Source organism: Electrona antarctica (assembly GCF_951216825.1).
Source record: "Electrona antarctica genome assembly, chromosome: 16".
Lineage (NCBI taxonomy): Eukaryota > Metazoa > Chordata > Actinopteri > Myctophiformes > Myctophidae > Electrona > Electrona antarctica.
Genome location: NC_136797.1, coordinates 3709698 through 3737205, shown reverse-complemented (window position 1 = coordinate 3737205; position 27508 = coordinate 3709698). Strand labels below are relative to the sequence as shown.

The 27508-nt window shown below is 48.8% G+C and overlaps 1 protein-coding gene across 1 annotated transcript; it reads right to left on the bottom strand.

Moving 5' to 3' along the window:
• Positions 1–303: 303 nt before the first annotated feature.
• LOC306940287 (TNF receptor-associated factor 2-like) lies at positions 304–27508 on the bottom strand (the record flags this gene model as incomplete). The annotated part of the gene is given in 14 exon segments (XM_079525309.1): positions 304–522; positions 1610–1758; positions 2913–3090; positions 4855–5022; positions 5619–5861; positions 8287–8310; positions 8313–8438; positions 11054–11140; positions 14423–14497; positions 16978–17052; positions 19117–19278; positions 25069–25167; positions 25871–25949; positions 27318–27508. Coding segments are annotated over 14 exon segments (1875 nt in total).

Sequence of the window (27508 nt, the reverse complement as noted above, 5' to 3'; positions counted from 1 at the left end):
GGGAACGGACCATTTATTCTGTAAGAACCGCTTTCATTTCATCGGTTTAATTTCTATAACGGAAAGCCGGCGGCTTTGTGGCGTCAAACAGTGTTTAGGCGAGATACTCAGGATGAGTAAATACATGAACTAGTTACTGATTCGGCAACACCGTGTGGGCCATAATTCCTGGACTGGAGTAAACCGATGCCGTGCAGCCATAACGCAGTTAGTAAAGAATCCAACTGCATTGAGACAGGCCTGGACAGACGGGCCTCAAAACTAACCGATTCTCCAACCCCTTTTCCACCTCTATAGCCACCCCTAGAGGCCGGTGAGGTCCACTATGGCCTTGATGAAGATGGTGTCGTCGCGGATGTAGGAGTTCTTGGCGTCGAGCTTGGACAGCGGACAGAAGAGCGGGCAGCCGCTGGCGATGTTCATCTCGCTCACCGGCCGCTGGAAGGAGGAGGAGGTGACGTCGGGCCGGAAGGCGTCGATGATGTGCTCCCTGTTGCTCTGGTCCAGCAGCATCAGAGTGACCTGACGTGTAATACGGGAACACAAAGAGTTTATAGGACGGTCGCTTTCAACCTTTTTTTCCATACCAAGGCCCATTATTTATTCAGCATTTGAGCCACGGAACCACCATTTGATGACATTTAGCCTCTCAGACCGAAAAGTAAAGACTATTTTGTTATGGTAAAACGTTGATCAAAATAACAATTCTTCTGCATTCTCTAATTGTGTAGACTTATTGTAAATTAAGTTAGCATTAGCATTGTGTGCTGTCCGCTGCGTTATTACCACAACGTTAGCATTGTGTGCTGTCTGCTGTGTTATTACCACAACGTTAGCATTGTGTGCTGTCTGCTGTGTTATTACCTTCCAAAACGTTAGCATTGTGTGCTGTCCGCTGTGTTATTACCACAACGTTAGCATTGTGTGCTGTCTGCTGCGTTATTACCACAACGTTAGCATTGTGTGCTGTCCGCTGTGTTATTACCACAACGTTAGCATTGTGTGCTGTCCGCTGTGTTATTACCACAACGTTAGCATTGTGTGCTGTCTGCTGCGTTATTACCACAACGTTAGCATTGTGTGCTGTCCGCTGCATTATTACCACAACGTTAGCATTGTGTGCCGTCTGCTGCGTTATTACCACAACGTTAGCATTGTGTGCTGTCTGCTGTGTTATTACCACAACGTTAGCATTGTGTGCTGTCCGCTGTGTTATTACCACAACGTTAGCATTGTGTGCTGTCCGCTGCGTTATTACCACAACGTTAGCATTGTGTGCTGTCCGCTGCGTTATTACCACAACGTTAGCATTGTGTGCTGTCTGCTGCGTTATTACCACAGCGTTAGCATTGTGTGCTGTCTGCTGCGTTATTACCACAACGTTAGCATTGTGTGCTGTCCGCTGCGTTATTACCACAACGTTAGCATTGTGTGCTGTCCGCTGTGTTATTACCACAACGTTAGCATTGTGTGCTGTCCGCTGCGTTATTACCACAACGTTAGCATTGTGTGCTGTCTGCTGCGTTATTACCACAGCGTTAGCATTGTGTGCTGTCCGCTGCGTTATTACCACAACGTTAGCATTGTGTGCTGTCCGCTGCGTTATTACCTTCTGGTTGAAGGGCCACTTGAGCAGAGCGTCGCTCAGTCCTCTCATCACCACAAAGAACAAGGACAGATGGCTGCCGCGCCCCGTCCCATCCCCGTTCAGGTAGATGCGAAGACACATCTTATAGCCGTATTTACTGGTGTAGAAGGCTGCAGGGAGACATTAATACACACACACACACATCTTATAGCCGTATTTACTGTTGTAGAAGGCTGCAGGGAGACATAGATACACACACACGCATCTTATAGCCGTATTTACTGGTGTAGAAGGCTGCAGGGAGACATAGATACACACACACGCATCTTATAGCCGTATTTACTGGTGTAGAAGGCTGCAGGGAGACATTAATACACACATCTTATAGCCGTATTTACTGGTGTAGAAGGCTGCAGGGAGACATAAATATACACATCTTATAGTCGTATTTACTGGTGTAGAAGGCTGCAGGGAGACATAAATATACACATCTTATAGCCGTATTTACTGGTGTAGAAGGCTGCAGGGAGACATAAATATACACATCTTATAGTCGTATTTACTGGTGAAGGGAGACATTAATACACAAAGCAAATAAAATCAACAAAAAACATAATCTCACAATTACCAGGAGAGCACATGGTGGGAGTTGTAGTTTAAAAGTTTACCAGGTGAGAACATGTTGGGAGTTGTAGTTTAAAAGGTTACCAGGTGAGAACATGGTGGGAGTTGTAGTTTAAAAGGTTTATTACCAGATGAGAACATGGTGGGAGTTGTAGTTTAAAAGGTTTATTACCAGGAGAGAACATGGTGGGAGTTATAGTTTAAAAGTTTACCAGGTGAGAACATGGTGGGAGTTGTAGTTTTGTAGTTGTATTACCAGGTGAGGACATGGTGGGAGTTGTAGTTTTGTAGTTGTATTACCAGGTGAGGACATGGTGGGAGTTGTAGTTTAAAAGTTTACCAGGTGAGAACATGGCGGGAGTTGTAGTTTAAAAGTTTACCAGGTGAGAACATGGCGGGAGTTGTAGTTTAAAAGTTTACCAGGTGAGAACATGGCGGGAGTTGTAGTTTAAAAGTTTACCAGGTAAGAACATGGTGGGAGTTGTAGTTTAAAAGGTTACCAGGTGAGAACATGGCGGGAGTTGTAGTTTAAAAGTTTACCAGGTGAGAACATGGCGGGAGTTGTAGTTTAAAAGTTTACCAGGTGAGAACATGGCGGGAGTTGTAGTTTAAAAGTTTACCAGGTGAGAACATGGTGGGAGTTGTAGTTTAAAAGGTTACCAGGTGAGAACATGGCGGGAGTTGTAGTTTAAAAGGTTACCAGGTGAGAACATGGCGGGAGCTCGCCCGGCGATGGCGTCCTGCCTCTTCTTGGTGAAGTCGGAGATCCTCCAGACGAAGACGCCGTCGAAGGTGGTGGCCGACATCTCCCTCAGACGGCCCTCCATCTCCGCCACGGTCAGGTCCTTCAGGCCCACCGTCCTCTCCAGCTGACGCACCTGGAACACACACACACACACACACACACACACACACACACACACACACACACACACACACACACACACACACACACACACACACACACACACACACACACACACACACACACACACACACACACACAAAAACATAAGAAACAAGGGAGGGGCGGCAGTGGTTTATGGGTAGAGTGGCCGGTAGAGCAGCCAGATGGAACCGAGAGGTTCCCAGTTCGATCGAGTTAGAGTTAGTGTCGGAGTGTCCTTGAGCAAGACTGCATCTCAGAGGCCTCTAGCCTATGGCAGGCCAGTCTGGTGTGTCTCAGAGGCCTCTAGCCTATGGCAGGCCAGTCTGGTGCGTCTCAGAGGCCTCTAGCCTATGGCAGGCCAGTCTGGTGCATCTCAGAGGCCTCTAGCCTATGGCAGGCCAGTCTGGTGTGTCTCAGAGGCCTCTAGCCTATGGCAGGCCAGTCTGGTGCGTCTCAGAGGCCTCTAGCCTATGGCAGGCCAGTCTGGTGCATCTCAGAGGCCTCTAGCCTATGGCAGGCCAGTCTGGTGTGTCTCAGAGGCCTCTAGCCTATGGCAGGCCAGTCTGGTGCGTCTCAGAGGCCTCTAGCCTATGGCAGGCCAGTCTGGTGCATCTCAGAGGCCTCTAGCCTATGGCAGGCCAGTCTGGTGCATCTCAGAGGCCTCTAGCCTATGGCAGGCCAGTCTGGTGCATCTCAGAGGCAGGACAGGTTACAGGAGCACCTCAGACAGTTTAAGCCCTTATTTTATTAACACCTTGGAGGCCCGGAACTATTTCATCCATGTGTCCATCATTTATAGCGCACGGACCACTTTTGTGGTCCGTGCGCTATAAATGTGTGCATGTCTGTGTAGCATCTAACAATAGCCACACCACTCTAGAGTCGATCGACAACAACGGGAGGTAATAATAAATCAGACTAGCGACTGGACAGGATCTTTTTTCATAATTAGACGGGATGATTTAGATCGCGAGTTATGAACGTTTTAAGATTTTAGTTTTCGTCCGCTAAACAGGCAGGGAACATTTTCGATGATGTGTCACTTTTTGACACGTCATCGGATCGGGCAACAAGCGCTCCTAGGCTCTAGAGCGATGCGAACGCTTTTGTTATCATTAATTTTCGTCCTATTTATCAATCTCCGGCTTGGTCACTTGACCATGACCTTGAACTTGGACGGAGAACTCCGCCCGGGCTTCCAAGGTGTTAACAGGGTGCAAAGTAAAAAAGCGACAACGTTTCGATGGTAACTGAAACATCGAAACGTTGTCGCTTTATTACTTTGCACCCTGTTAATAAAATAAGCGCTTAAACTTTCTGAGGTGCTTCAGTGCCTGTTTTTCTCCTGTCGTTTTTTGACACTCAGTAGACGTTCCCGCATAACTTCTGGGTATGATGATGATGACGTCGTTACTAAAACTAAATAAAAAATTGCTGTCGAATTCCAGACCGCATATGCTTGTTTTCCGATACCAGCTCAGTGGCCTTGTGGTTAGAGTGTCCGCCCTGAGACTGGGAGGTTGGGGTTCAATTCCCGACCGGGTCATACCAAAGACCCAGTGCCTCCCTGCTTGACACTCAGCATCAAGGGTTGGATTGGGGGTAAGTCCCTGCGACATATACTAGCGTCATGTCCAGGGGGTGTACTTGTACATCAAGCTGCCTCACGCTACAGAAACAGGAGATAGGCTCCTGCCCTATGGGCCTCATGGCTCGGCAAGGCTACTTAAAATGGTTCTTCTTCCAACAATACCTTGTTGCTGAGCGCTTCGATCTTGTCCTGGTCCAGCCGGTGCTGGCGGTTGGAGGCCTCCATGGTGGTGGAGAACCTCTCCACCTCTCGGTTCAGGACACACACCACGTTCTCCAAGGTGCCGGCCTTCACCTCCAGGTCCGTGCAGCGCCGGCCCAGCTCCGCCACCTTGAAAATGACATGATTAGCAGCGTTGTTGTTTTTGTCGACTAAGACGAAAAATGTTCGTCGTACCTTTTTTCACTGACGAAAACTAAATGCCGCAGCCTACAGTCATGCAGGCTGTGCTGGGGGGCTTCCTGGTTGCCCTCAAGGAAGCTTTGAGAAGGAAGAACATGGTCATGTGACTGGGCTGCGCCATGACACTTTCATGGATGCTTTCATGGGAGCCAAACTACACCAGGAAGTTGCAGAATGCACTGGAGTCGATGAGAGCTCAGTGACCAGCTCATGAACAGCTCATGAACAGCTCACGAACAGCTCGGTGACCAGCTCATGAACCAACACTATTTCTGAATGACTGAGACCTTTTGTAAAGTAATCGCTTTTGGAAAACAACAGAAGACTCTATGGTTTGGCTCCCATGAAAGTGTCATGGCGCAGCCCAGTCACGTGACCATTTCCTTTCCTTCTCAAAGCGTCCTTGGTTGCCCTGGGATCTCTTCTTCTACTGTGGCATTTCGCAAATTTGACGCGCACTGGCCTCACGATCCCCGCCTATGTGCCGGGAGGGAAAGTGTTTTAAAGAGGATCTCCACACCCACCTTGGTCTTCTCGCTGTGCAGCTGCAGCTCCAGCGCCGCGCCCACCGAGCTGGGCAGCGTGGGGGTGAAGGAGGTGGACACCGTCAGGGTGGGGGGGGGCTGGGGGGCGCCGGGGTGGGGGGGCGGTGGAGGAGGAGGGGCCGAGGAGGAGGAGGAGGATGATGAGGAGGAGGAAGAGGATGGGGCGGCGGAGGCGGCTCCCTGCACGGGATGAGGCCCAGAGGAGGTGGAGGAGGACACTCGCTGCTCCAGATCCCTGCATGGGGGGAGAGAAGGGTGGGCCATTATTCATTCATTCATTCATTCATTCATTCATTCATTCATTCATTCATTCAAGTTGTATTTATTATCGAGATTACAGTAATTGAAACTCATTAAAACCGGGAGATGGAGTTTTATCAGACCGGGAGATGGAGTTTTAACAGACCTGTCCCTGTTACAATGCCCTATAGACCCCTGGGAGATGGAGTCTGTCCCTGTTACAATGCCCTATAGACCCCTGGGAGATGGAGTCTGTCCCCGTTACAATGCGCTATAGACCCCTGGGAGATAGAGTCTGTCCCCGTTACAATGCCCTATAGACCCCTGGGAGATGGAGTCTGTCCCTGTTACAATGCCCTATAGACCCCTGGGAGATGGAGTCTGTCCCTGTTACAATGCCCTATAGACCCCTGGGAGATGGAGTCTGTCCCTGTTACAATGCCCTATAGACCCCTGGGAGATGGAGTCTGTCCCTGTTACAATGCGCTATAGACCCCTGGGAGATGGAGTCTGTCCCCGTTACAATGCCCTATAGACCTCTGGGAGACGGAGTCTGTCCCTGTTACAATGCCCTATAGACCCCTGGGAGATGGAGTCTGTCCCTGTTACAATGCCCTATAGACCCCTGGGAGATGGAGTCTGTCCCTGTTACAATGCCCTATAGACCCCTGGGAGATGGAGTCTGTCCCTGTTACAATGCCCTATAGACCCCTGGGAGATGGAGTCTGTCCCTGTTACAATGCCCTATAGACCCCTGGGAGATGGAGTCTGTCCCCGTTACAATGCCCTATAGACCCCTGGGAGATGGAGTCTGTCCCCGTTACAATGCCCTATAGACCCCTGGGAGATGGAGTCTGTCCCCGTTACAATGCCCTATAGACCCCTGGGAGATGGAGTCTGTCCCCGTTACAATGCCCTATAGACCCCTGGGAGATGGAGTCTGTCCCCGTTACAATGCCCTATAGACCCCTGGGAGATGGAGTCTGTCCCCGTTACAATGCCCTATAGACCCCTGGGAGATGGAGTCTGTCCCCGTTACAATGCCCTATAGACCCCTGGGAGATGGAGTCTGTCCCCGTTACAATGCCCTATAGACCCCTGGGAGATGGAGTCTGTCCCCGTTACAATGCCCTATAGACCCCTGGGAGATGGAGTCTGTCCCTGTTACAATGCCCTATAGACCCCTGGGAGATGGAGTCTGTCCCCGTTACAATGCCCTATAGACCCCTGGGAGATGGAGTCTGTCCCCGTTACAATGCCCTATAGACCCCTGGGAGATGGAGTCTGTCCCCGTTACAATGCCCTATAGACCCCTGGGAGATGGAGTCTGTCCCCGTTACAATGCCCTATAGACCCCTGGGAGATGGAGTCTGTCCCCGTTACAATGCGCTATAGACCCCTGGGAGATGGAGTCTGTCCCTGTTACAATGCCCTATAGACCCCTGGGAGATGGAGTCTGTCCCCGTTACAATGCCCTATAGACCCCTGGGAGATGGAGTCTGTCCCTGTTACAATGCCCTATAGACCCCTGGGAGATGGAGTCTGTCCCTGTTACAATGCCCTATAGACCCCTGGGAGATGGAGTCTGTCCCTGTTACAATACGCTATAGACCTATGGGAGATGGAGTCTGTCCCCGTTACAATGCCCTATAGACCCCTGGGAGATGGAGTCTGTCCCCGTTACAATGCCCTATAGACCCCTGGGAGACGGAGTCTGTCCCCGTTACAATGCCCTATAGACCCCATGGGAGACGGAGTCTGTCCCCGTTACAATGCCCTATAGACCCCTGGGAGATGGAGTCTGTCCCTGTTACAATACGCTATAGACCTCTGGGAGATGGAGTCTGTCCCCGTTACAATGCCCTATAGACCTCTGCGAGACGGAGTCTGTCCCCGTTACAATGTGCTATAGACCTCTAGGAGATGGATGCTGAGGTGGAGCGCCACACCTCCCATCAGCTCCCAGTACTTCCTGCACGACTTGCCGCACCCAAGCCGTGCTACTCATACGCTGAGTTGGCGGTGCCCGGGATCGAACCCATGACCTTGTGGTCCAAAGGCGAGAGCTCTACCGACTGAGCTATATATACCCGGACACAAACGCATGAAATAAATATTGTGATATCATTATGTTTTCCATATCGCCCAACGCCCTATATACCTGGGATGCTCCCTGGGATGGTGAGGCCCAGAGGCGGGGTGCTCCCTGGGATGGTGTGGCCCCGACGAAGTGGGATGCTCCCTCGGATGGTGAGGCCCCGATGAGCTGGGATGCTCCCTCGGATGGTGAGGCCCCGATGAGCTGGGATGCTCCCTCGGATGGTGTGGCCCCGATGAGCTGGGATGCTCCCTGGGATGGTGTGGCCCCGATGAGCTGGGATGCTCCCTGGGATGGTGAGGCCCCGACGAGCTGGGGTGCTCCCTGGGATGGTGTGGCCCCGACGAGGTGGATGAGAGCTGGGACACTCGCTGCTCCAGCTCCCTGAGAGACTGGTGGAGCTCCAGCAGCTTGTGCCCCGCCAGCTCCAAGCCCTGGGGCTGGATGCCCTCCATGCTCACCTGGAAATTACACCATGATCATAATAATTATAATAATAAACTGTATAGATGCTGTATAGTCCACAACATCTCGAGAACCGTCCGTTCCGACCGACTGACTTCAAACTCTGCACGTGCGTTACCAAGGACCCGGGCGTTACCGAGGACCCGGGTGTTACCGAGGAGGACCCGGGCGTTACCGAGGACCCAGGTGTTACCGAGGACCCGGGTGTTACCGAGGAGGACCCGGGCGTTACCGAGGACCCAGGTGTTACCGAGGACCCGGGCGTTACCGAGGACCCGGGCGTTACCGAGGAGGGGCGAGTGCCCTGCCCGCAGCGTCAAGTCGGTGTCGGTCAGATATAGGCAGTCCACAGGTACACCCATATAAACTGATATCAGTCCACAGGTACACCCATATAAACTGATATCAGTCCACAGGTACACCCATATAAACTGATATCAGTCCACAGGTACACCCATATAAACTGATATCAGACCACAGTTACAACCATATAAACTGATATCAGTCCACAGGTACACCCATATAAACTGATATCAGTCCACAGGTACACCCATATCAACTGATATCAGTCCACAGGTACACCCATATAAACTGATAGGCAGTCCACAGGTACACCCATATAAACTGATAGGCAGTCCACAGGTACACCCATATAAACTGATATCAGTCCACAGGTACACCCATATAAACTGATAGGCAGTCCACAGGTACACCCATATAAACTGATATCAGTCCACAGGTACACCCATATAAACTGATATCAGACCACAGGTACACCCATATAAACTGATATCAGACCACAGGTACACCCATATAAACTGATATCAGTCCACAGGTACACCCATATAAACTGATATCAGTCCACAGGTACACCCATATAAACTGATATCAGTCCACAGGTACACCCATATAAACTGATATCAGTCCACAGGTACACCCATATAAACTGATATCAGTCCACAGGTACACCCATATAAACTGATATCAGTCCACAGGTACACCCATATAAACTGATATCAGTCCACAGGTACACCCATATAAACTGATATCAGTCCACAGGTACACCCATATAAACTGATATCAGACCACAGGTACACCCATATAAACTGATATCAGTCCACAGGTACACCCATATAAACTGATATCAGACCACAGGTACACCCATATAAACTGATAGGCAGTCCACAGGTACACCCATATAAACTGATATCAGTCCACAGGTACACCCATATAAACTGATATCAGACCACAGGTACACCCATATAAACTGATATCAGACCACAGGTACACCCATATAAACTGATATCAGACCACAGGTACACCCATATAAACTGATAGGCAGTCCACAGGTACACCCATATAAACTGATATCAGTCCACAGGTACACCCATATAAACTGATATCAGACCACAGGTACACCCATATAAACTGATATCAGTCCACAGGTACACCCATATAAACTGATATCAGTCCACAGGTACACCCATATAAACTGATAGGCAGTCCACAGGTACACCCATATAAACTGATATCAGACCACAGGTACACCCATATAAACTGATAGGCAGTCCACAGGTACACCCATATAAACTGATAGGCAGTCCACAGGTACACCCATATAAACTGATATCAGACCACAGGTACACCCATATAAACTGATATCATTCCACAGGTACACCCATATAAACTGATATCAGACCACAGGTACACCCATATAAACTGATAGGCAGTCCACAGGTACACCCATATAAACTGATATCAGACCACAGGTACACCCATATAAACTGATATCAGTCCACAGGTACACCCATATAAACTGATATCAGTCCACAGGTACACCCATATAAACTGATAGGCAGTCCACAGGTACACCCATATAAACTGATATCAGACCACAGGTACACCCATATAAACTGATATCAGTCCACAGGTACACCCATATAAACTGATATCAGACCACAGGTACACCCATATAAACTGATAGGCAGTCCACAGGTACACCCATATAAACTGATATCAGACCACAGGTACACCCATATAAACTGATATCAGTCCACAGGTACACCCATATAAACTGATATCAGTCCACAGGTACACCCATATAAACTGATATCAGTCCACAGGTACACCCATATAAACTGATATCAGTCCACAGGTACACCCATATAAACTGATATCAGTCCACAGGTACACCCATATAAACTGATAGGCAGTCCACAGGTACACCCATATAAACTGATATCAGTCCACAGGTACACCCATATAAACTGATATCAGACCACAGGTACACCCATATAAACTGATATCAGTCCACAGGTACACCCATATAAACTGATAGGCAGTCCACAGGTACACCCATATAAACTGCCCACAACAAAAGTTCGGAAACTTAACTTTGGTCGATCACTCAAAAACACTAATTGGTATTGTATTTTTTAGCGAAAAGGCCTTGTGCGAATCATGAGAAGAAAAGGGTCCCGCACACTGTCTTTCACTTATAGAGCAGTAGTTTTATTAGATGACAACGTTTCGGTCTAAACGACCTGCATCATGTACGTACCTGATGAAGGTAAGGGAGTGGTTGCACCACCTGTGACAGGTTAACACTGACCTTCATGCCCATGATGTAATGCAGCAGCAGGTTGAGGTGTTCGTACGCACAGGCGCGCTCATGCTCGTGGATCTTCTCCTTCTCCACCTGCGTGGTGGGGGTGGTGGAGACACACACACACAGAGGGACAAGGACCAGAGCCAGTGGTGGGGGTGGTGGGGGTGGTGGGGGTGGGGTGGTGGAGACACACACACACAGAGGGACAAGGACCAGAGCGTGGTGGGGGTGGTGGGGGTGGGGTGGTGGAGACACACACACACAGAGGGACAAGGACCAGAGCCAGTGAGACAGGGTGTATGGTGGTGGGGGTGGTGGGGGTGGGGTGGTGGAGACACACACACACAGAGGGACAAGGACCAGAGGGTGGTGGGGGTGGGGTGGTGGAGACACACACACAGAGGGACAAGGACCAGAGGGTGGTGGGGGTGGGGTGGTGGAGACACACACACAGAGGGACAAGGACCAGAGCCAGTGAGACAGGGTGTATGGTGGGGGAACTTTGGAGTGCCACATTTTTTGTATTTTTCCAGTTTTCCATGTGTCTATGAGGTGACAGTACTTCATTATACACCCTGGAGTCGTTTTGATGTGCAATGGTGTATTCACTTTGTATTTAGGGTTTCTTCCTGGAGGCTGAACCCTTGACAGTCAAACGGGCCAATGAAATAAACAGTAATATAGTGACATCACACTATCAGCCCCTCCCCTAACCCCTCCCCCTTTATCATACAACTACAGCTGTGGGTGCGGCTTCAGTTCAGGTGGATCACCACCCATCACCACCCACCAGGCAAACCAGGCATACTTAATGAACTGGTGGGCGTGTCCACATAAAAGCATGATTTTAACAAATACTGTACACTTTTTGGAACAAGTTCTTCCTCGTTATATTATAATAATACCTGATGATCATGTTTTAGGGTGGAAAAAATCGTGGCACTCCATCTTTAAAACTAACATGGGTAAAGTTTCCGTCTACAGCGCTGCAGCCCAAGAGAGAGAGAGAGAGAGAGAGGAATGCCCTGACCCCTTCCCTCAAAGAATGCAGATCACTGGTGTCCTTTAAAACAGTGGTTCCCAAACTTTTTCATGTCAAGGATCCCCAAATTAATGCGACCCGCAGGTTAATATCGGAATACTGATATATTATTGATTTCAGCTGTTACAATTCCAAACATGCAAGCATGACCCGCTTTAGCCTATATAGCTTAATGACTAGTACTAGTCTTTTTATGTCCAATGTATTTGCATTTAAGTAAATAAAGTTAACATAAGAACATATAAATGTATTTGAAATTAAATAAAAATCTCAAAAATAGCAGATCTACGAGCTCAAAACTTTTTGAAATTGTAGATCAATTTGACAATATACATGGTGGCCCTCTGGAGTGAGTGTGGAACTATAGTGGCTCTCTGGAGTGAGTGTGGAACTATAGTGGCTCTCTGGAGTGAGTGTGGAACTATAGTGGCTCTCTGGAGTGAGTGTGGAACTATAGTGGCTCTCTGGAGTGAGTGTGGAACTATAGTGGCCCTCTGGAGTGAGTGTGAACTATAGTGGCCCTCTGGAGTGAGTGTGAAATATAGTGGCCCTCTGGAGTGAGTGTGAAATATAGTGGCCCTCTGGAGTGAGTGTGAAATATAGTGGCCCTCTGGAGTGAGTGTGAAATATAGTGGCCCTCTGGAGTGAGTGTGAACTATAGTGGCCCTCTGGAGTGAGTGTGAAATATAGTGGCCCTCTGGAGTGAGTGTGAAATATAGTGGCCCTCTGGAGTGAGTGTGAAATATAGTGGCCCTCTGGAGTGAGTGTGGAACTATAGTGGCCCTCTGGAGTGAGTGTGGAACTATAGCGGCCCTCTGGAGTGAGTGTGAAATATAGTGGCCCTCTGGAGTGAGTGTGGAACTATAGTGGCCCTCTGGAGTGAGTGTGAAATATAGTGGCCCTCTGGAGTGAGTGTGAAATATAGTGGCCCTCTGGAGTGAGTGTGGAACTATAGTGGCCCTCTGGAGTGAGTGTGGAACTATAGTGGCCCTCTGGAGTGAGTGTGGAACTATAGTGGCCCTCTGGAGTGAGTGTGGAACTATAGTGGCTCTCTGGAGTGAGTGTGAAATATAGTGAACCTCTGGAGTGAGTGTGAAATATAGTGGCCCTCTGGAGTGAGTATGGAACTATAGTGGCCCTCTGGAGTGAGTGTGGAACTATAGTGGCCCTCTGGAGTGAGTGTGGAACTATAGTGGCCCTCTGGAGTGAGTGTGGAACTATAGCGGCCCTCTGGAGTGAGTGTGGAACTATAGTGGCTCTCTGGAGTGAGTGTGAACTATAGTGGCCCTCTGGAGTGAGTGTGAAATATAGTGGCCCTCTGGAGTGAGTGTGAAATATAGTGGCCCTCTGGAGTGAGTGTGGAACTATAGTGGCCCTCTGGAGTGAGTGTGAAATATAGTGGCCCTCTGGAGTGAGTGTGAAATATAGTGGCCCTCTGGAGTGAGTGTGGAACTATAGTGGCCCTCTGGAGTGAGTGTGGAACTATAGTGGCCCTCTGGAGTGAGTGTGAAATATAGTGGCCCTCTGGAGTGAGTGTGGAACTATAGTGGCCCTCTGGAGTGAGTGTGACATATAGTGGCCCTCTGGAGTGAGTGTGAAATATAGTGGCCCTCTGGAGTGAGTGTGAACTATAGTGGCCCTCTGGAGTGAGTGTGAACTATAGTGGCCCTCTGGAGTGAGTGTGAAATATAGTGGCCCTCTGGAGTGAGTGTGAAATATAGTGGCCCTCTGGAGTGAGTGTGAAATATAGTGGCCCTCTGGAGTGAGTGTGAAATATAGTGGCCCTCTGGAGTGAGTGTGAAATATAGTGGCCCTCTGGAGTGAGTGTGAAATATAGTGGCCCTCTCCATCATCAAAGTTGCCCACCCCTGCCCTATATCCAAAAACTAGTTATTATTTTAATACGCAATAAAATTAAGATCTCACACAAGACACAACAGAATAATTTGATAATATGCCACATGCAGTTGAATGCAAATTGCATTATGCAATACACCTGTGGCCCACTGCCCACAGGTGAAATGGTTTGCAGTTGATTGCAGTTGGTTGATTGAATTGTTGGCAATATAGCACAGTAAAGATGATAATAATCGAATGTGATGTGTGTAGTTCTTTATAGATCTAGCCTCTTCATTTTGATCTCAAAGTGCACCAGATTGAAAGATTTCATCGCAAATTTACATTTTTTTTTTCTGGACCCCCCCGGTGTGGCAGTGCATGGGGGCCCACATAAAATGATCTTGCATAGGGCCACCTGACTGCTAGAACCGGCACTGTGTGTGTGTGTGTGTGTGTGTGTGTGTGTGTGTAATGATAATAATAATACTTACAGACATATCACAACCCACAACATGAAATCGGCATGGAGTTCTGAACTTGCTGCAGAACTTAATATGGTCCACATACTGCAGAAGAATGTACAATACAAAAATGTAATAATGAATAAGAATTAAACATTAAACATTATCGTAAATAGTTCCTGTTTTAAAGCAGGGGTTCTCAACGTTTTTTGGCCGTGGACCCCCGGAAATGCTTAGGCAATGTCTCGGGACCCCCGCCCCGCCCCCTCCCGACCCCCAATATAAATTGACTGCTACAATAACCTTAAACCATTTTGGGGCGGGAACCCCTTTTGGTGTTTTAAGCATTGTTATAATTTAGCTATTGAAAAATAGCAGATCTACAAGCTCGTAGCGCGCCACTCGGTGGCGCGCTACGAGCTTGTAGGTCTGCTATTTTTGAAAATAATTTGGGGACCCCCTAAAATAATTTGGCGACCCCCCGAGGGGTCGCGACCCACGGGTTGAGAACCCCTGTTTTAAAGGACCTATAACAAGAGTCAATAGTTCCTGTTTTAAAGGACCTATAACAAGAGTTCCTGTTTTAAAGGACCTATAACAACCTGTTTTAAAGGACCTATAACAAGAGTTCCTGTTTTAAAGGACCTATAACAACCTGTTTTAAAGGACCTATAACAAGAGTCAACTTTTTCAATTTTGTTGGTGTTTTTTTTAGCTCCCATGTGTATTTTCTATCCCCACAAATATGCAATTTTATGGAATGGCTCTCAGGAACAGCTCAACTGATTTGGTCGTATTTGTGATGTCATCAATGTCACCCTGCTTTGTATAATTCCTCCCTCTTCCAAATTTGTCCGCCATTGTTGATTTTCCAAGCTGACATGGAATGGAAACAAGCCTGTGTTTATCTAGCATCAGTATTATAATGACTCAAATATTAAATAAGTTGCATCTAAGCGCCCCCCACCACCTCAGGACATTGTGGTACTGCAGCTGAAACTGCTTCAGAAGCAAAAAAGAAATGCCATGGACTGGTTATATCAGAGGCTCAAACCATTAGAAATAAGTTTGAGGGACATATACAATATGATATTAAATATTAAAAACTGTTTTAAAATGAATGTTATAGCTGCTCTAAAAGGTTTCCTTAATAGGCTTGTTAAGGAACTACATGCTTCCAGCCGACGTCCGGTACACAGCTCGGACAGTGTGGGTTTTAACCACATAGTGGTTCCCAACCAGCGGTCCGGGGACCACCAGTGGTCCTTGAGGGGGTCTCCAGCTAATTGATGGAGAATTGGTAACCAAATGGACCCTTATTTTATGCTTATTTTACCCTTATTTTATGACCCTTATTTTTTTTAGCCCAACTGCGCTGTCAGCTCGTCTGTTGTATAATAGGGCTATAATTTATATGTTTTGTTTTGATATCGGCGCCTTGCCAATGTCATGTGTAGCCTAAATAGGCCTATGCCTTTTTATGATGCATTTTGTCAGTTTGTTCATATAACTTGCGTGTGGAGAGGGAAAGTAAAAGCCACTTCTCCGTGTGAAAATGCGCGAAAACGCGCGTGCACGAGGCACATGCACGCGCATTTTTGTCGCAAAAATGTCCAAATCTGTGCTCCCCCACCTGGAAACGAAGTTAGGCGCCCCTGGTACCAACATCAATACAGCATGGGATTGTGCACCGAATCTTATTCAATGACAACAGCATATTGTCTTGGGAGAGGAGAGGAGAGGGAGAGGAGAGGCAACATCTCATCAAACGGTGGTTCCGTGTCTCGAATGTTGAATAAATAATGGACCTCGATATGAAAAGGGTTGAAAACCAGTGGCGTGCACAGATAGACACTAGGGGGTGCTAGAGCACCCCCTGCCCTTTTGGCAATGTGCCACTCGGTGGCGCGCTATGAGCTTGTAGATCTGCTATTTTTAAATAGCTAAAGCATAACATAATGCTAACACCAAAAGGGGTTCCCGCCCAAAATGGATTAAGGCAACCGGCCGGTTCCACGCGCTGCACAAGGTGCCCTTTTTTAACTTGAGCACCTGCCCCTCTAAATGTCTGTGCACGCCACTGTTGAAAACCCACTGTTACCCCATTTAGAACTGACACCAGATTCTACAAAATGTCTTCTGAAAAACCTCTGTTTCTATGTCAGCGGTGCTCAACCTATTTCATGTCAAGGACCCCCAGAATTATCTGTATTTGGCTGCGGACCCCCATCTGAACATATATTGTTCCAGGGACCCCCCCCCAGAAGCAAAGATTTGAGTTAAAAATGTTTGCTGTGAAAGAATTTATATTCAAAGATTTTCGCCACATTTTCAAATAGCAGATCTACAAGCACGCGCTACCGCTGCTAGCTTGTAGGTCTGCTGTTTTTCCAATAGCTAAAGTTTTAAATAATGCTTAAAACACCAAAAGGGGTTCCCGTCCATACCCGGACCACGTTTTATAATGCTTAAAACACCAAAAGGGGTTCCCGTCCATACCCGGACCACGTTTTTTTGTCCCTGTGTACACCAAACCTCCTTGCCAATTTTTTTTGTAGCTTTTTTATTTTCATTTTGTCATGTACCTTTTCTCGTGGGATTTTCTTCTTGGCACAGCCCTCACAGATCATTGGATACTTGGGACAGATCTCATCGTGTGCCTGAAAACAGAATTAGATTATTGATTACTGATTGATTATCAGAATTATTAATTATTGTATTCAAACAAGTCATATTTCAGTGGATATGGATGGATGGTTAGAGACAGACAGACAGACGGACGGACGGACGGACGGACGGACGGACGGACGGACGGACGGACAGACAGACAGACAGACAGACAGACAGATTTCTGCATCACATTAACACTTTGAGGGCGTTAAATTGATTGATCAAACGATATGACATCATCATGACATCACAACATCCCCGCTATTTGTTTTATGTGTCTAAATCGCCCTATTTTAATAATTAAAACGAAAGTCCGTCTTTGCCGCGGAGCTGGTGGAAGGAGCTAACTGTTGTGATGTCGAAACCGGAAATCGACACATTCGCTGGGCTGCTAGGGCTTCTGGGAAATTGAGTCCAATGCAAGTGAACGGGGGTTTTGTCTGACTACAACAGCCTCACACCCCCCCTCCATGTTGCGTAGCAAGATGGCGATTGGTGCGATGGAATGTAAACACACGGCGCAAGCTATCTTCGTCGGATTTTCGCCGATCAAAAGCCCAGATACTTCAGCGTATGATCTAAAGGTAATAAAACAATCTCGGCAGCGTAGAATATTTGATTATAATGCGGGTAACGCGTAGTACGCAGTAGAACTGTTAACATTGAGAGTGGTTAAAGTGTGAATGAAGCTCGAAGATAAATTGTGTCACGGCATTTGTGGCCAAATTTGACTGAGGGGCTGCCATTGGATTCTTTTTTTCTTTTTGAATTTTCGTTTTTTCATGTCATGTGAATCATAGCTTCAAATTGACATATTGGTTGTTCAGTTTGACCCACCAGTTTTGGAGATATGGCTTATAGAGTAATGTCTTGCAGAGAAACAGCGAGTTGAGAAAGCAGGCTTGAAAGGTTCACTTCTGAGGACTCTAACATTACACCTAGCCACATGTTTAAAAGGTAAATGATAAATGGTGCATTTATATAGCGCCTTTATCCAAGGCGCTTTACATAGATTGTGCATTACACACACATTCATACACCGATTGCGGCGGACCGCGGAAGCCATGCAAGGTACCAACCAGCACATCGGGAGCAATTTGGGGTTCAGTGTCTTGTCCAAGGACACTTCGACATGTAGACAGGAGGAGCCGGGATTCGAACCGCCGACCCATGGATCATTGGACGACCTGCTCTACCTCCTGAGCCACAGTCGCCCATTTAAGCATTTATTTCATATTTACATGTCGATTTCAGCTCTTATATTTATTTCAGACATGCTCTAGTATGTGAAGAGTCTGCCTGCAGTGCTATTAACTCATTTTGGGTAAAATATAAATAAATTAAGTTTTTTTCTCTTCTGGTGAAAAGCTGGAGGTTGCACGATGGCAGGCTCTCAGTCAAATCTGGTCACATTTGTCGCCGACAGCGAATGCCCACAGGCCACACGACTACAGCACGTTGAATCTTATATTAGAGTGGACCTTGATGTGAAAAGGGTTGGAAGTGTGCAGTGTTGTTTTTGGCAGCACATTTTGATTTTAGTTTTAGTCAGTCTTTTGAATAGGTTCCCTTTGGTTTTAGTCACATTTTCGTCACCAGGAATGTCTTAGTGTTAGCTAGTTTTAGTCAAGATTTTAGTCGACAACATCTACGGCTGATTTAGTCGACTAAAATGTATTTTGGCGGGCCTCGATGCCGTACACTTGCTGAAAATAGCAGATCTACAAGCTCACAACGTGTCGCAACGCGAAGCATTGTGAGATTGTAGATCGTTTTTTCTCAGCATGCAACCAAGTGTACAATGACTTATACTGGATCTCTTGTCCACTAGTCCCTTCCTAACATTTTAGTCCAGTGTTTATTTGTTGACGAAATTGTCACTATATTCATTCTTAGTTTTAGTCATCATAGCTTAGTTTTCATTTAGTTTCCATTTAGTTTTCGTCAGTGAAAAAAGGTAGTCGACGGACATTTTCCGTCTTAGTTTTAGTCGACGAAATCAACACTGGAAGTGTGCAACGCCTTTGTTTAGAGAAACGAAGGGTTTTTTGAACCTTGATGTTCTTGAAGTGGAACGGCTCCTTGCAGTACTTGCAGTTGAGCGTCCTCTCGGGACACTCGCGCTCGTTGTGGCGTTCCAGCTCGTTGAAGCGAAGGCGCTCGCTACAGGACGGACACGGGATGATCATGAAGTCACACTTCCCCTCGTGAGTCATCTGAAACAGAGAGAGAGAGAGAGAGAGAGAGAAGGTTAAATGCTATGTCATTTATTTTCTCCATTTAAAGGACTCCCGGTTTGATATGCCTCACACCTCATGATTTCGTCGACTAAAACTAAGACGAAAAATGTTCGTCGACTACCTTTTTTCACTGACGAAAACTAAATGAAAACTAAGACTAAATATACAATGACAATTCCGTCAACCAATAAAGATTACACTAAAATGTTAGGAAGGGACTAGTGGACAAGAGATCCAGTATAAGTCATATTTACACTTGGTTGCATGCTGAAAATAGAGCTTGTAGATTAAAGCAATAAGCCACGAGAGGTCTCAGGTTACCGGGTATTTTACAATGGCTGGGGGCGTAGGCAGACCCGACGCGCAGCCGAGGGTCTTCTACCCTCCCAGAACACACCGCACACACCGTACACACCGCATCTCCACTAGCTAAAGAGTGCTGGGTTGCGCCCCGAAAATAGCTGATCTACAAGCTCTCAACGCGTCGCAGCGCGACGCGTTGAGAGCGCGCACCAGCGCGAGGGTGCTCCAGCCCCCCCAGCACCCCTACTTCCCTCCCTCAGCCATGGATCTGCTATTTTCGCTATTTTTGTCCAAAAGTGCCCTCTTACGGGATTTCAGCCCCTGCCCCTCTAACACTCTCTGCACGTCGCTGCAAAAACATAATTGTCCGGGTGAAAATCACCAGGGTTTTAGTGTTCTAGGGTTGAAAAGCATCTCACCCCCTAGGGTAGGTACCCTCACATGTTCTCCCCGTGTCCCCTAGGGTAGGTACCCTCACATGTTCTCCCCGTGTCCCCTAGGGTAGGTACCCTCACATGTTCTCCCCGTGTCCCCTAGGGTAGGTACCCTCACATGTTCTCCCCGTGTCCCCTAGGGTAGGTACACTCACATGTTCTCCCCGTGTCCCCTAGGGTAGGTACCCTCACATGTTCTCCCCGTGTCCCCTAGGGTAGGTACCCTCACATGTTCTCCCCGTGTCCCCTAGGGTAGGTACCCTCACATGTTCTCCCCGTGTCCCCTAGGGTAGGTACCCTCACATGTTCTCCCCGTGTCCCCTAGGGTAGGTACCCTCACATGTTCTCCCCGTGTCCCCTAGGGTAGGTACCCTCACATGTTCTCCCCGTGTCCCCTAGGGTAGGTACCCTCACATGTTCTCCCCGTGTCCCCTAGGGTAGGTACCCTCACATGTTCTCCCCGTGTCCCCTAGGGTAGGTACCCTCACATGTTCTCCCCGTGTCCCCTAGGGTAGGTACCCTCACATGTTCTCCCCGTGTCCCCTATAGGGTAGGTACCCTCACATGTTCTCCCCGTGTCCCCTAGGGTAGGTACCCTCACATGTTCTCCCCGTGTCCCCTAGGGTAGGTACCCTCACATGTTCTCCCCGTGTCCCCTAGGGTAGGTACCCTCACATGTTCTCCCTGTGTCCCCTAGGGTAGGTACCCTCACATGTTCTCCCTGTGTCCCCTAGGGTAGGTACCCTCACATGTTCTCCCCGTGTCCCATAGGGTAGGTACCCTCACATGTTCTCCCTGTGTCCCCTAGGGTAGGTACCCTCACATGTTCTCCCCGTGTCCCCTAGGGTAGGTACCCTCACATGTTCTCCCCGTGTCCCCTAGGGTAGGTACCCTCACATGTTCTCCCCATGTCCCCTAGGGTAGGTACCCTCACATGTTCTCCCCGTGTCCCCTATAGGGTAGGTACCCTCACATGTTCTCCCCGTGTCCCCTAGGGTAGGTACCCTCACATGTTCTCCCCGTGTCCCCTGGGGTAGGTACCCTCACATGTTCTCCCCGTGTCCCCTAGGGTAGGTACCCTCACATGTTCTCCCTGTGTCCCCTAGGGTAGGTACCCTCACATGTTCTCCCTGTGTCCCCTAGGGTAGGTACCCTCACATGTTCTCCCCGTGTCCCATAGGGTAGGTACCCTCACATGTTCTCCCTGTGTCCCCTAGGGTAGGTACCCTCACATGTTCTCCCCGTGTCCCCTAGGGTAGGTACCCTCACATGTTCTCCCCGTGTCCCCTAGGGTAGGTACCCTCGCATGTTCTCCCCGTGTACCCTAGGGTAGGTAACCTCACATGTTCTCCCCATGTCCCCTAGGTTAGGTACCCTCACATGTTCTCCCCTTGTCCCCTAGGGTAGGTACCCTCACATGTTCTCCCCGTGTCCCCTAGGGTAGGTACCCTCACATGTTCTCCCCGTGTCCCCTAGGGTAGGTACCCTCACATGTTCTCCCCGTGTCCCCTATAGGGTAGGTACCCTCACATGTTCTCCCCGTGTCCCCTAGGGTAGGTACCCTCACATGTTCTCCCCGTGTCCCCTAGGGTAGGTACCCTCACATGTTCTCCCCGTGTCCCCTAGGGTAGGTACCCTCACATGTTCTCCCCGTGTCCCCTATAGGGTAGGTACCCTCACATGTTCTCCCTGTGTCCCCTAGGGTAGGTAAACTCACATGTTCTCCCCGTGTCCCCTAGGGTAGGTACCCTCACATGTTCTCCCCGTGTCCCCTATAGGGTAGGTACCCTCACATGTTCTCCCTGTGTCCCCTAGGGTAGGTACCCTCACATGTTCTCCCTGTGTCCCCTAGGGTAGGTAAACTCACATGTTCTCCCCGTGTCCCCTAGGGTAGGTACCCTCACATGTTCTCCCCGTGTCCCCTAGGGTAGGTACCCTCACATGTTCTCCCCGTGTCCCCTAGGGTAGGTACCCTCACATGTTCTCCCCGTGTCCCCTAGGGTAGGTACCCTCACATGTTCTCCCCGTGTCCCCTAGGGTAGGTACCCTCACATGTTCTCCCTGTGTCCCCTAGGGTAGGTACCCTCACATGTTCTCCCCGTGTCCCCTAGGGTAGGTACCCTCACATGTTCTCCCCGTGTCCCCTAGGGTAGGTACCCTCACATGTTCTCCCCGTGTCCCCTAGGGTAGGTACCCTCACATGTTCTCCCCGTGTCCCCTAGGGTAGGTACCCTCACATGTTCTCCCCGTGTCCCCTAGGGTAGGTACCCTCACATGTTCTCCCCGTGTCCCCTAGGGTAGGTACCCTCACATGTTCTCCCCGTGTCCCCTAGGGTAGGTACCCTCACATGTTCTCCCCGTGTCCCCTAGGGTAGGTACCCTCACATGTTCTCCCCGTGTCCCAAAGGGTAGGTACCCTCACATGTTCTCCCCGTGTCCCCTAGGGTAGGTACCCTCACATGTTCTCCCCGTGTCCCCTAGGGTAGGTACCCTCACATGTTCTCCCCGTGTCCCCTAGGGTAGGTACCCTCACATGTTCTCCCCGTGTCCCCTAGGGTAGGTACCCTCACATGTTCTCCCCGTGTCCCCTAGGGTAGGTACCCTCACATGTTCTCCCCGTGTCCCCTAGGGTAGGTACCCTCACATGTTCTCCCCGTGTCCCCTAGGGTAGGTACCCTCACATGTTCTCCCCGTGTCCCCTAGGGTAGGTACCCTCACATGTTCTCCCCGTGTCCCCTAGGGTAGGTACCCTCACATGTTCTCCCCGTGTCCCCTAGGGTAGGTACCCTCACATGTTCTCCCCGTGTCCCCTAGGGTAGGTACCCTCACATGTTCTCCCCGTGTCCCCTAGGGTAGGTACCCTCACATGTTCTCCCCGTGTCCCCTAGGGTAGGTACCCTCACATGTTCTCCCCGTGTCCCCTAGGGTAGGTACCCTCACATGTTCTCCCCGTGTCCCCTAGGGTAGGTACCCTCACATGTTCTCCCCGTGTCCCCTAGGGTAGGTACCCTCACATGTTCTCCCCGTGTCCCCTAGGGTAGGTACCCTCACATGTTCTCCCCGTGTCCCCTATAGGGTAGGTACCCTCACATGTTCTCCCTGTGTCCCCTAGGGTAGGTACCCTCACATGTTCTCCCCGTGTCCCCTAGGGTAGGTACCCTCACATGTTCTCCCCGTGTCCCCTAGGGTAGGTACCCTCACATGTTCTCCCCGTGTCCCCTATAGGGTAGGTACCCTCACATGTTCTCCCCGTGTCCCCTAGGGTAGGTACCCTCACATGTTCTCCCCGTGTCCCCTAGGGTAGGTACCCTCACATGTTCTCCCTGTGTCCCCTAGGGTAGGTACCCTCACATGTTCTCCCCGTGTCCCCTAGGGTAGGTACCCTCACATGTTCTCCCCGTGTCCCCTAGGGTAGGTACCCTCACATGTTCTCCCCGTGTCCCCTATAGGGTAGGTACCCTCACATGTTCTCCCTGTGTCCCCTAGGGTAGGTACCTTCACATGTTCTCCCCGTGTCCCCTAGGGTAGGTACCCTCACATGTTCTCCCCGTGTCCCCTAGGGTAGGTACCCTCACATGTTATCCCCGTGTCCCCTAGGGTAGGTACCCTCACATGTTCTCCCCGTGTCCCCTAGGGTAGGTACCCTCACATGTTCTCCCCGTGTCCCCTAGGGTAGGTACCCTCACATGTTCTCCCCGTGTCCCCTAGGGTAGGTACCCTCACATGTTCTCCCCGTGTCCCCTAGGGTAGGTACCCTCACATGTTCTCCCCGTGTCCCCTAGGGTAGGTACCCTCACATGTTCTCCCCGTGTCCCCTAGGGTAGGTACCCTCACATGTTCTCCCCGTGTCCCCTAGGGTAGGTACCCTCACATGTTCTCCCTGTGTCCCCTAGGGTAGGTACCCTCACATGTTCTCCCCGTGTCCCCTAGGGTAGGTACCCTCACATGTTCTCCCCGTGTCCCCTAGGGTAGGTACCCTCACATGTTCTCCCCGTGTCCCCTATAGGGTAGGTACCCTCACATGTTCTCCCTGTGTCCCCTAGGGTAGGTACCCTCACATGTTCTCCCCGTGTCCCCTAGGGTAGGTACCCTCACATGTTCTCCCCGTGTCCCCTAGGGTAGGTACCCTCACATGTTCTCCCCGTGTCCCCTATAGGGTAGGTACCCTCACATGTTCTCCCCGTGTCCCCTAGGGTAGGTACCCTCACATGTTCTCCCTGTGTCCCCTAGGGTAGGTACCCTCACATGTTCTCCCCGTGTCCCCTAGGGTAGGTACCCTCACATGTTCTCCCTGTGTCCCCTAGGGTAGGTACCCTCACATGTTCTCCCCGTGTCCCCTAGGGTAGGTACCCTCACATGTTCTCCCCGTGTCCCCTAGGGTAGGTACCCTCACATGTTCTCCCCGTGTCCCCTATAGGGTAGGTACCCTCACATGTTCTCCCTGTGTCCCCTAGGGTAGGTACCTTCACATGTTCTCCCCGTGTCCCCTAGGGTAGGTACCCTCACATGTTCTCCCTGTGTCCCCTAGGGTAGGTACCCTCACATGTTCTCCCCGTGTCCCCTATAGGGTACGTACCCTCACATGTTCTCCCCGTGTCCCCTAGGGTAGGTACCCTCACATGTTCTCCCTGTGTCCCCTAGGGTAGGTACCCTCACATGTTCTCCCCGTGTCCCCTAGGGTAGGTACCCTCACAAAAAACATGCAGTAATCCTGGTCTCTAAACTGCCTCCCCCTGGCTAGCCTGGGCACCTGATGGAGGTGAAAGGAACTGGTTGGAATAACGTGTTCCTTCCACACGCTACGTCCAACCAGGGGAAACTCCCCCTTGTCAGGTGCAAAGGAGCAACTTGGACACTCAGGCATGAAGGAAGCATGAGTTCAAGTCCGTTGCTCTCCCCATGTCCCCCATATATGTGGGACCAGGTTGGCGGAGGGTGTGTAGAGCCCAGGATCACATTAGATAATTGACACAGGGGTGAGAAAATGGGTTACAAAATGGTGGGATGAAAGATATATTGAATATCTCACCTCATACTCTTTAATGTTGCCTTTCCAAGTGCAGCCGTCATTGATGCAAGCGGCAGGTAGATTCTCAACCTCTCTTCTGGCTGCGTTGTCAGGAAACGCCTGCAAAAAAAAACGTTAAAATAACGTTTAACCCATTTTGGGCGGGAACCCCTTTTGGTGTAAGCATTATGTTATGCTTTAGCTATTGAAAAATAGCAGATCTACAAGCTCGTAGCGCGCCACCGAGTGGCGCGCTACGAGCTTGTAGGTCTGCTATTTTTGAAAAATCGAAGAACGACTGACATAGAAACATAGCTTTTTCAGAAAACTGTCAGGATGTAGAAGAACATTTTTAGAATCTGATCTCAGGTCAAAATGGGTTAAGTTAGAAAATGAAACAATAAACTTAAAATACAACAAAATGTATATACACAATAATAACAATTGGAAAATAACGATCCCCTAGTAGTTCACCCAAAGAAATACGTTTTGAAGCCTTCAATTCATGGAGATTTTTGAACACTTTTCCAAAAAAAAAATCAAAAACAGCAGATGTAGATTTTATAGAGTATCTGCTCTTTTTGAATAGCGCAGTGTATAAACTATGGGTAAAGGGGTTCAAATGATTGATTCTGTATTAACACATTTTGCTGGGACCCCCCCCTGATGATTGTCAACAATCAGAGTTACAGGTCCATTTGGTTCCTATAATTCTCAGTCATTTATAGCTGGGGACCCCCTGGAACCCCTTCAAGGACCCCGACATAACAGTATGTGACTTTGTGCTAAAATGTTTTATTATTTAGTTTGTTAGTTTACTCACACATCCTTGCTTCAAAATAGACGTCGGCTCTTCAAAAATGTCTTCTTTAATGCAAGCGTTGCATTTCTGGGGTCCATTGCTGCGTTGGGACAAAGACATCCACGTGTTATCAAAGGGATTTTTGTAATTTGTCTTAATTATGTTTTCTGAGCTCAATTGCACCCCAAAAAAAACCTGAACTTTTAACATTCAGTAGATTTTCTGTGGTTTTCTGGCTCAAACAGGTGCTCTGAGTTTCCTGCTGTTTGTGATGTAAGAGACTGAAAATCCCATATATGTCAATGGGATTCGCCAGCAGATGTCACTGTTTCATTGCAGCTCAGAAAGACTTCCAAACCCCAGAGAAAACTCCAGACCACAGAAAATCCACTGAATGTTCAAAGTTCAGGTTTTTTTGGAAGAAAAACGGAAAATAAAAATAATTGAAAATTAATGTCATGAAACATTTAACGGTCCTAATGTACGGCATGTAAACATTTATATCTCGAGAAAAAAAAAACAGTATTCTATGTCACTATTAGACCAGTCAATCTAAGCTCTCAGACTCCACCATGGCCCATAGCACTTATCCTACCCCCTTAGATAGCACTTTTTAGACTTAGATAGCATTTGAAACAGACTTATAGCATGTCATGTAGACAGCACAATAATTGCATTGTATGTAGTCATAGCACTTCATAGTACATATGTATAGCATAGTATAGTTAGTATATATGTATAGTTTATATGTATAGTGTCATTATATAGATATGTTCTAGTTACGTTCTTAGCTTACGCATGTTTCATGATAAATGCATTTTATATACGTGATGTATTCCCATACTTTTGTTCTTGCCTAATGTAAGTCGCTCTGGATTAAGAGCGTCTGCTAAATGCCTAAATTGTAAATTGTAAGCTAAAAAGGGGGGTGACCCAAAATAAATTGCAATAGTAATCGTTCAAGGTTTTTATGATCCTTAAGGTGGCCTTACACTAGCCGATAATCGGGCATTTTTTACGCTCGGGGGGTGCCCAACCGCTCAAAGCGCGATCGGGATCGGCCCGATCAACATCAAGAATGTTTCAATCAATCAGATTTCAGATTGAAAAAAATCGGCTAGTGTAAGGCCACCTTTAGGGTCATCCAAATAACATATAAAAAAAATGTAAATGAAATATTAATGGATCATGGTAAATTCAGGGGTTGAAAGTCCTGACGGTCCTGTTGAAGCAGTGCATCATGGGTACTGTAGTCTCTACGTACCTGACGGTCCTGTTGAAGCAGTGCATCATGGGTACTGTATTCTCTACGTACCTGACGGTCCTGTTGAAGCAGTGCACCATGGGTACTGTAGTCTCTACGTACCTGACGGTCCTGTTGAAGCAGTGCACCATGGGTACTGTAGTCTCTACGTACCTGACGGTCCTGTTGAAGCAGTGCACCATGGGTACTGTAGTCTCTACGTACCTGACGGTCCTGTTGAAGCAGTGCGAGCAGAAGCGATGTCCGCACTGCGCCTGGACGGGCCGCCGCAGCAGGTTGTGACACAGGTTGCACAGGTGCTTGTCCTCCAGGCCGTCGGGCAGGATGTGCTTGTTGAAGCCGGGCTTGTTGCTCTCCATGGACGAGGGCGGGGACGGCTCCTGTGTGGCGGCCAT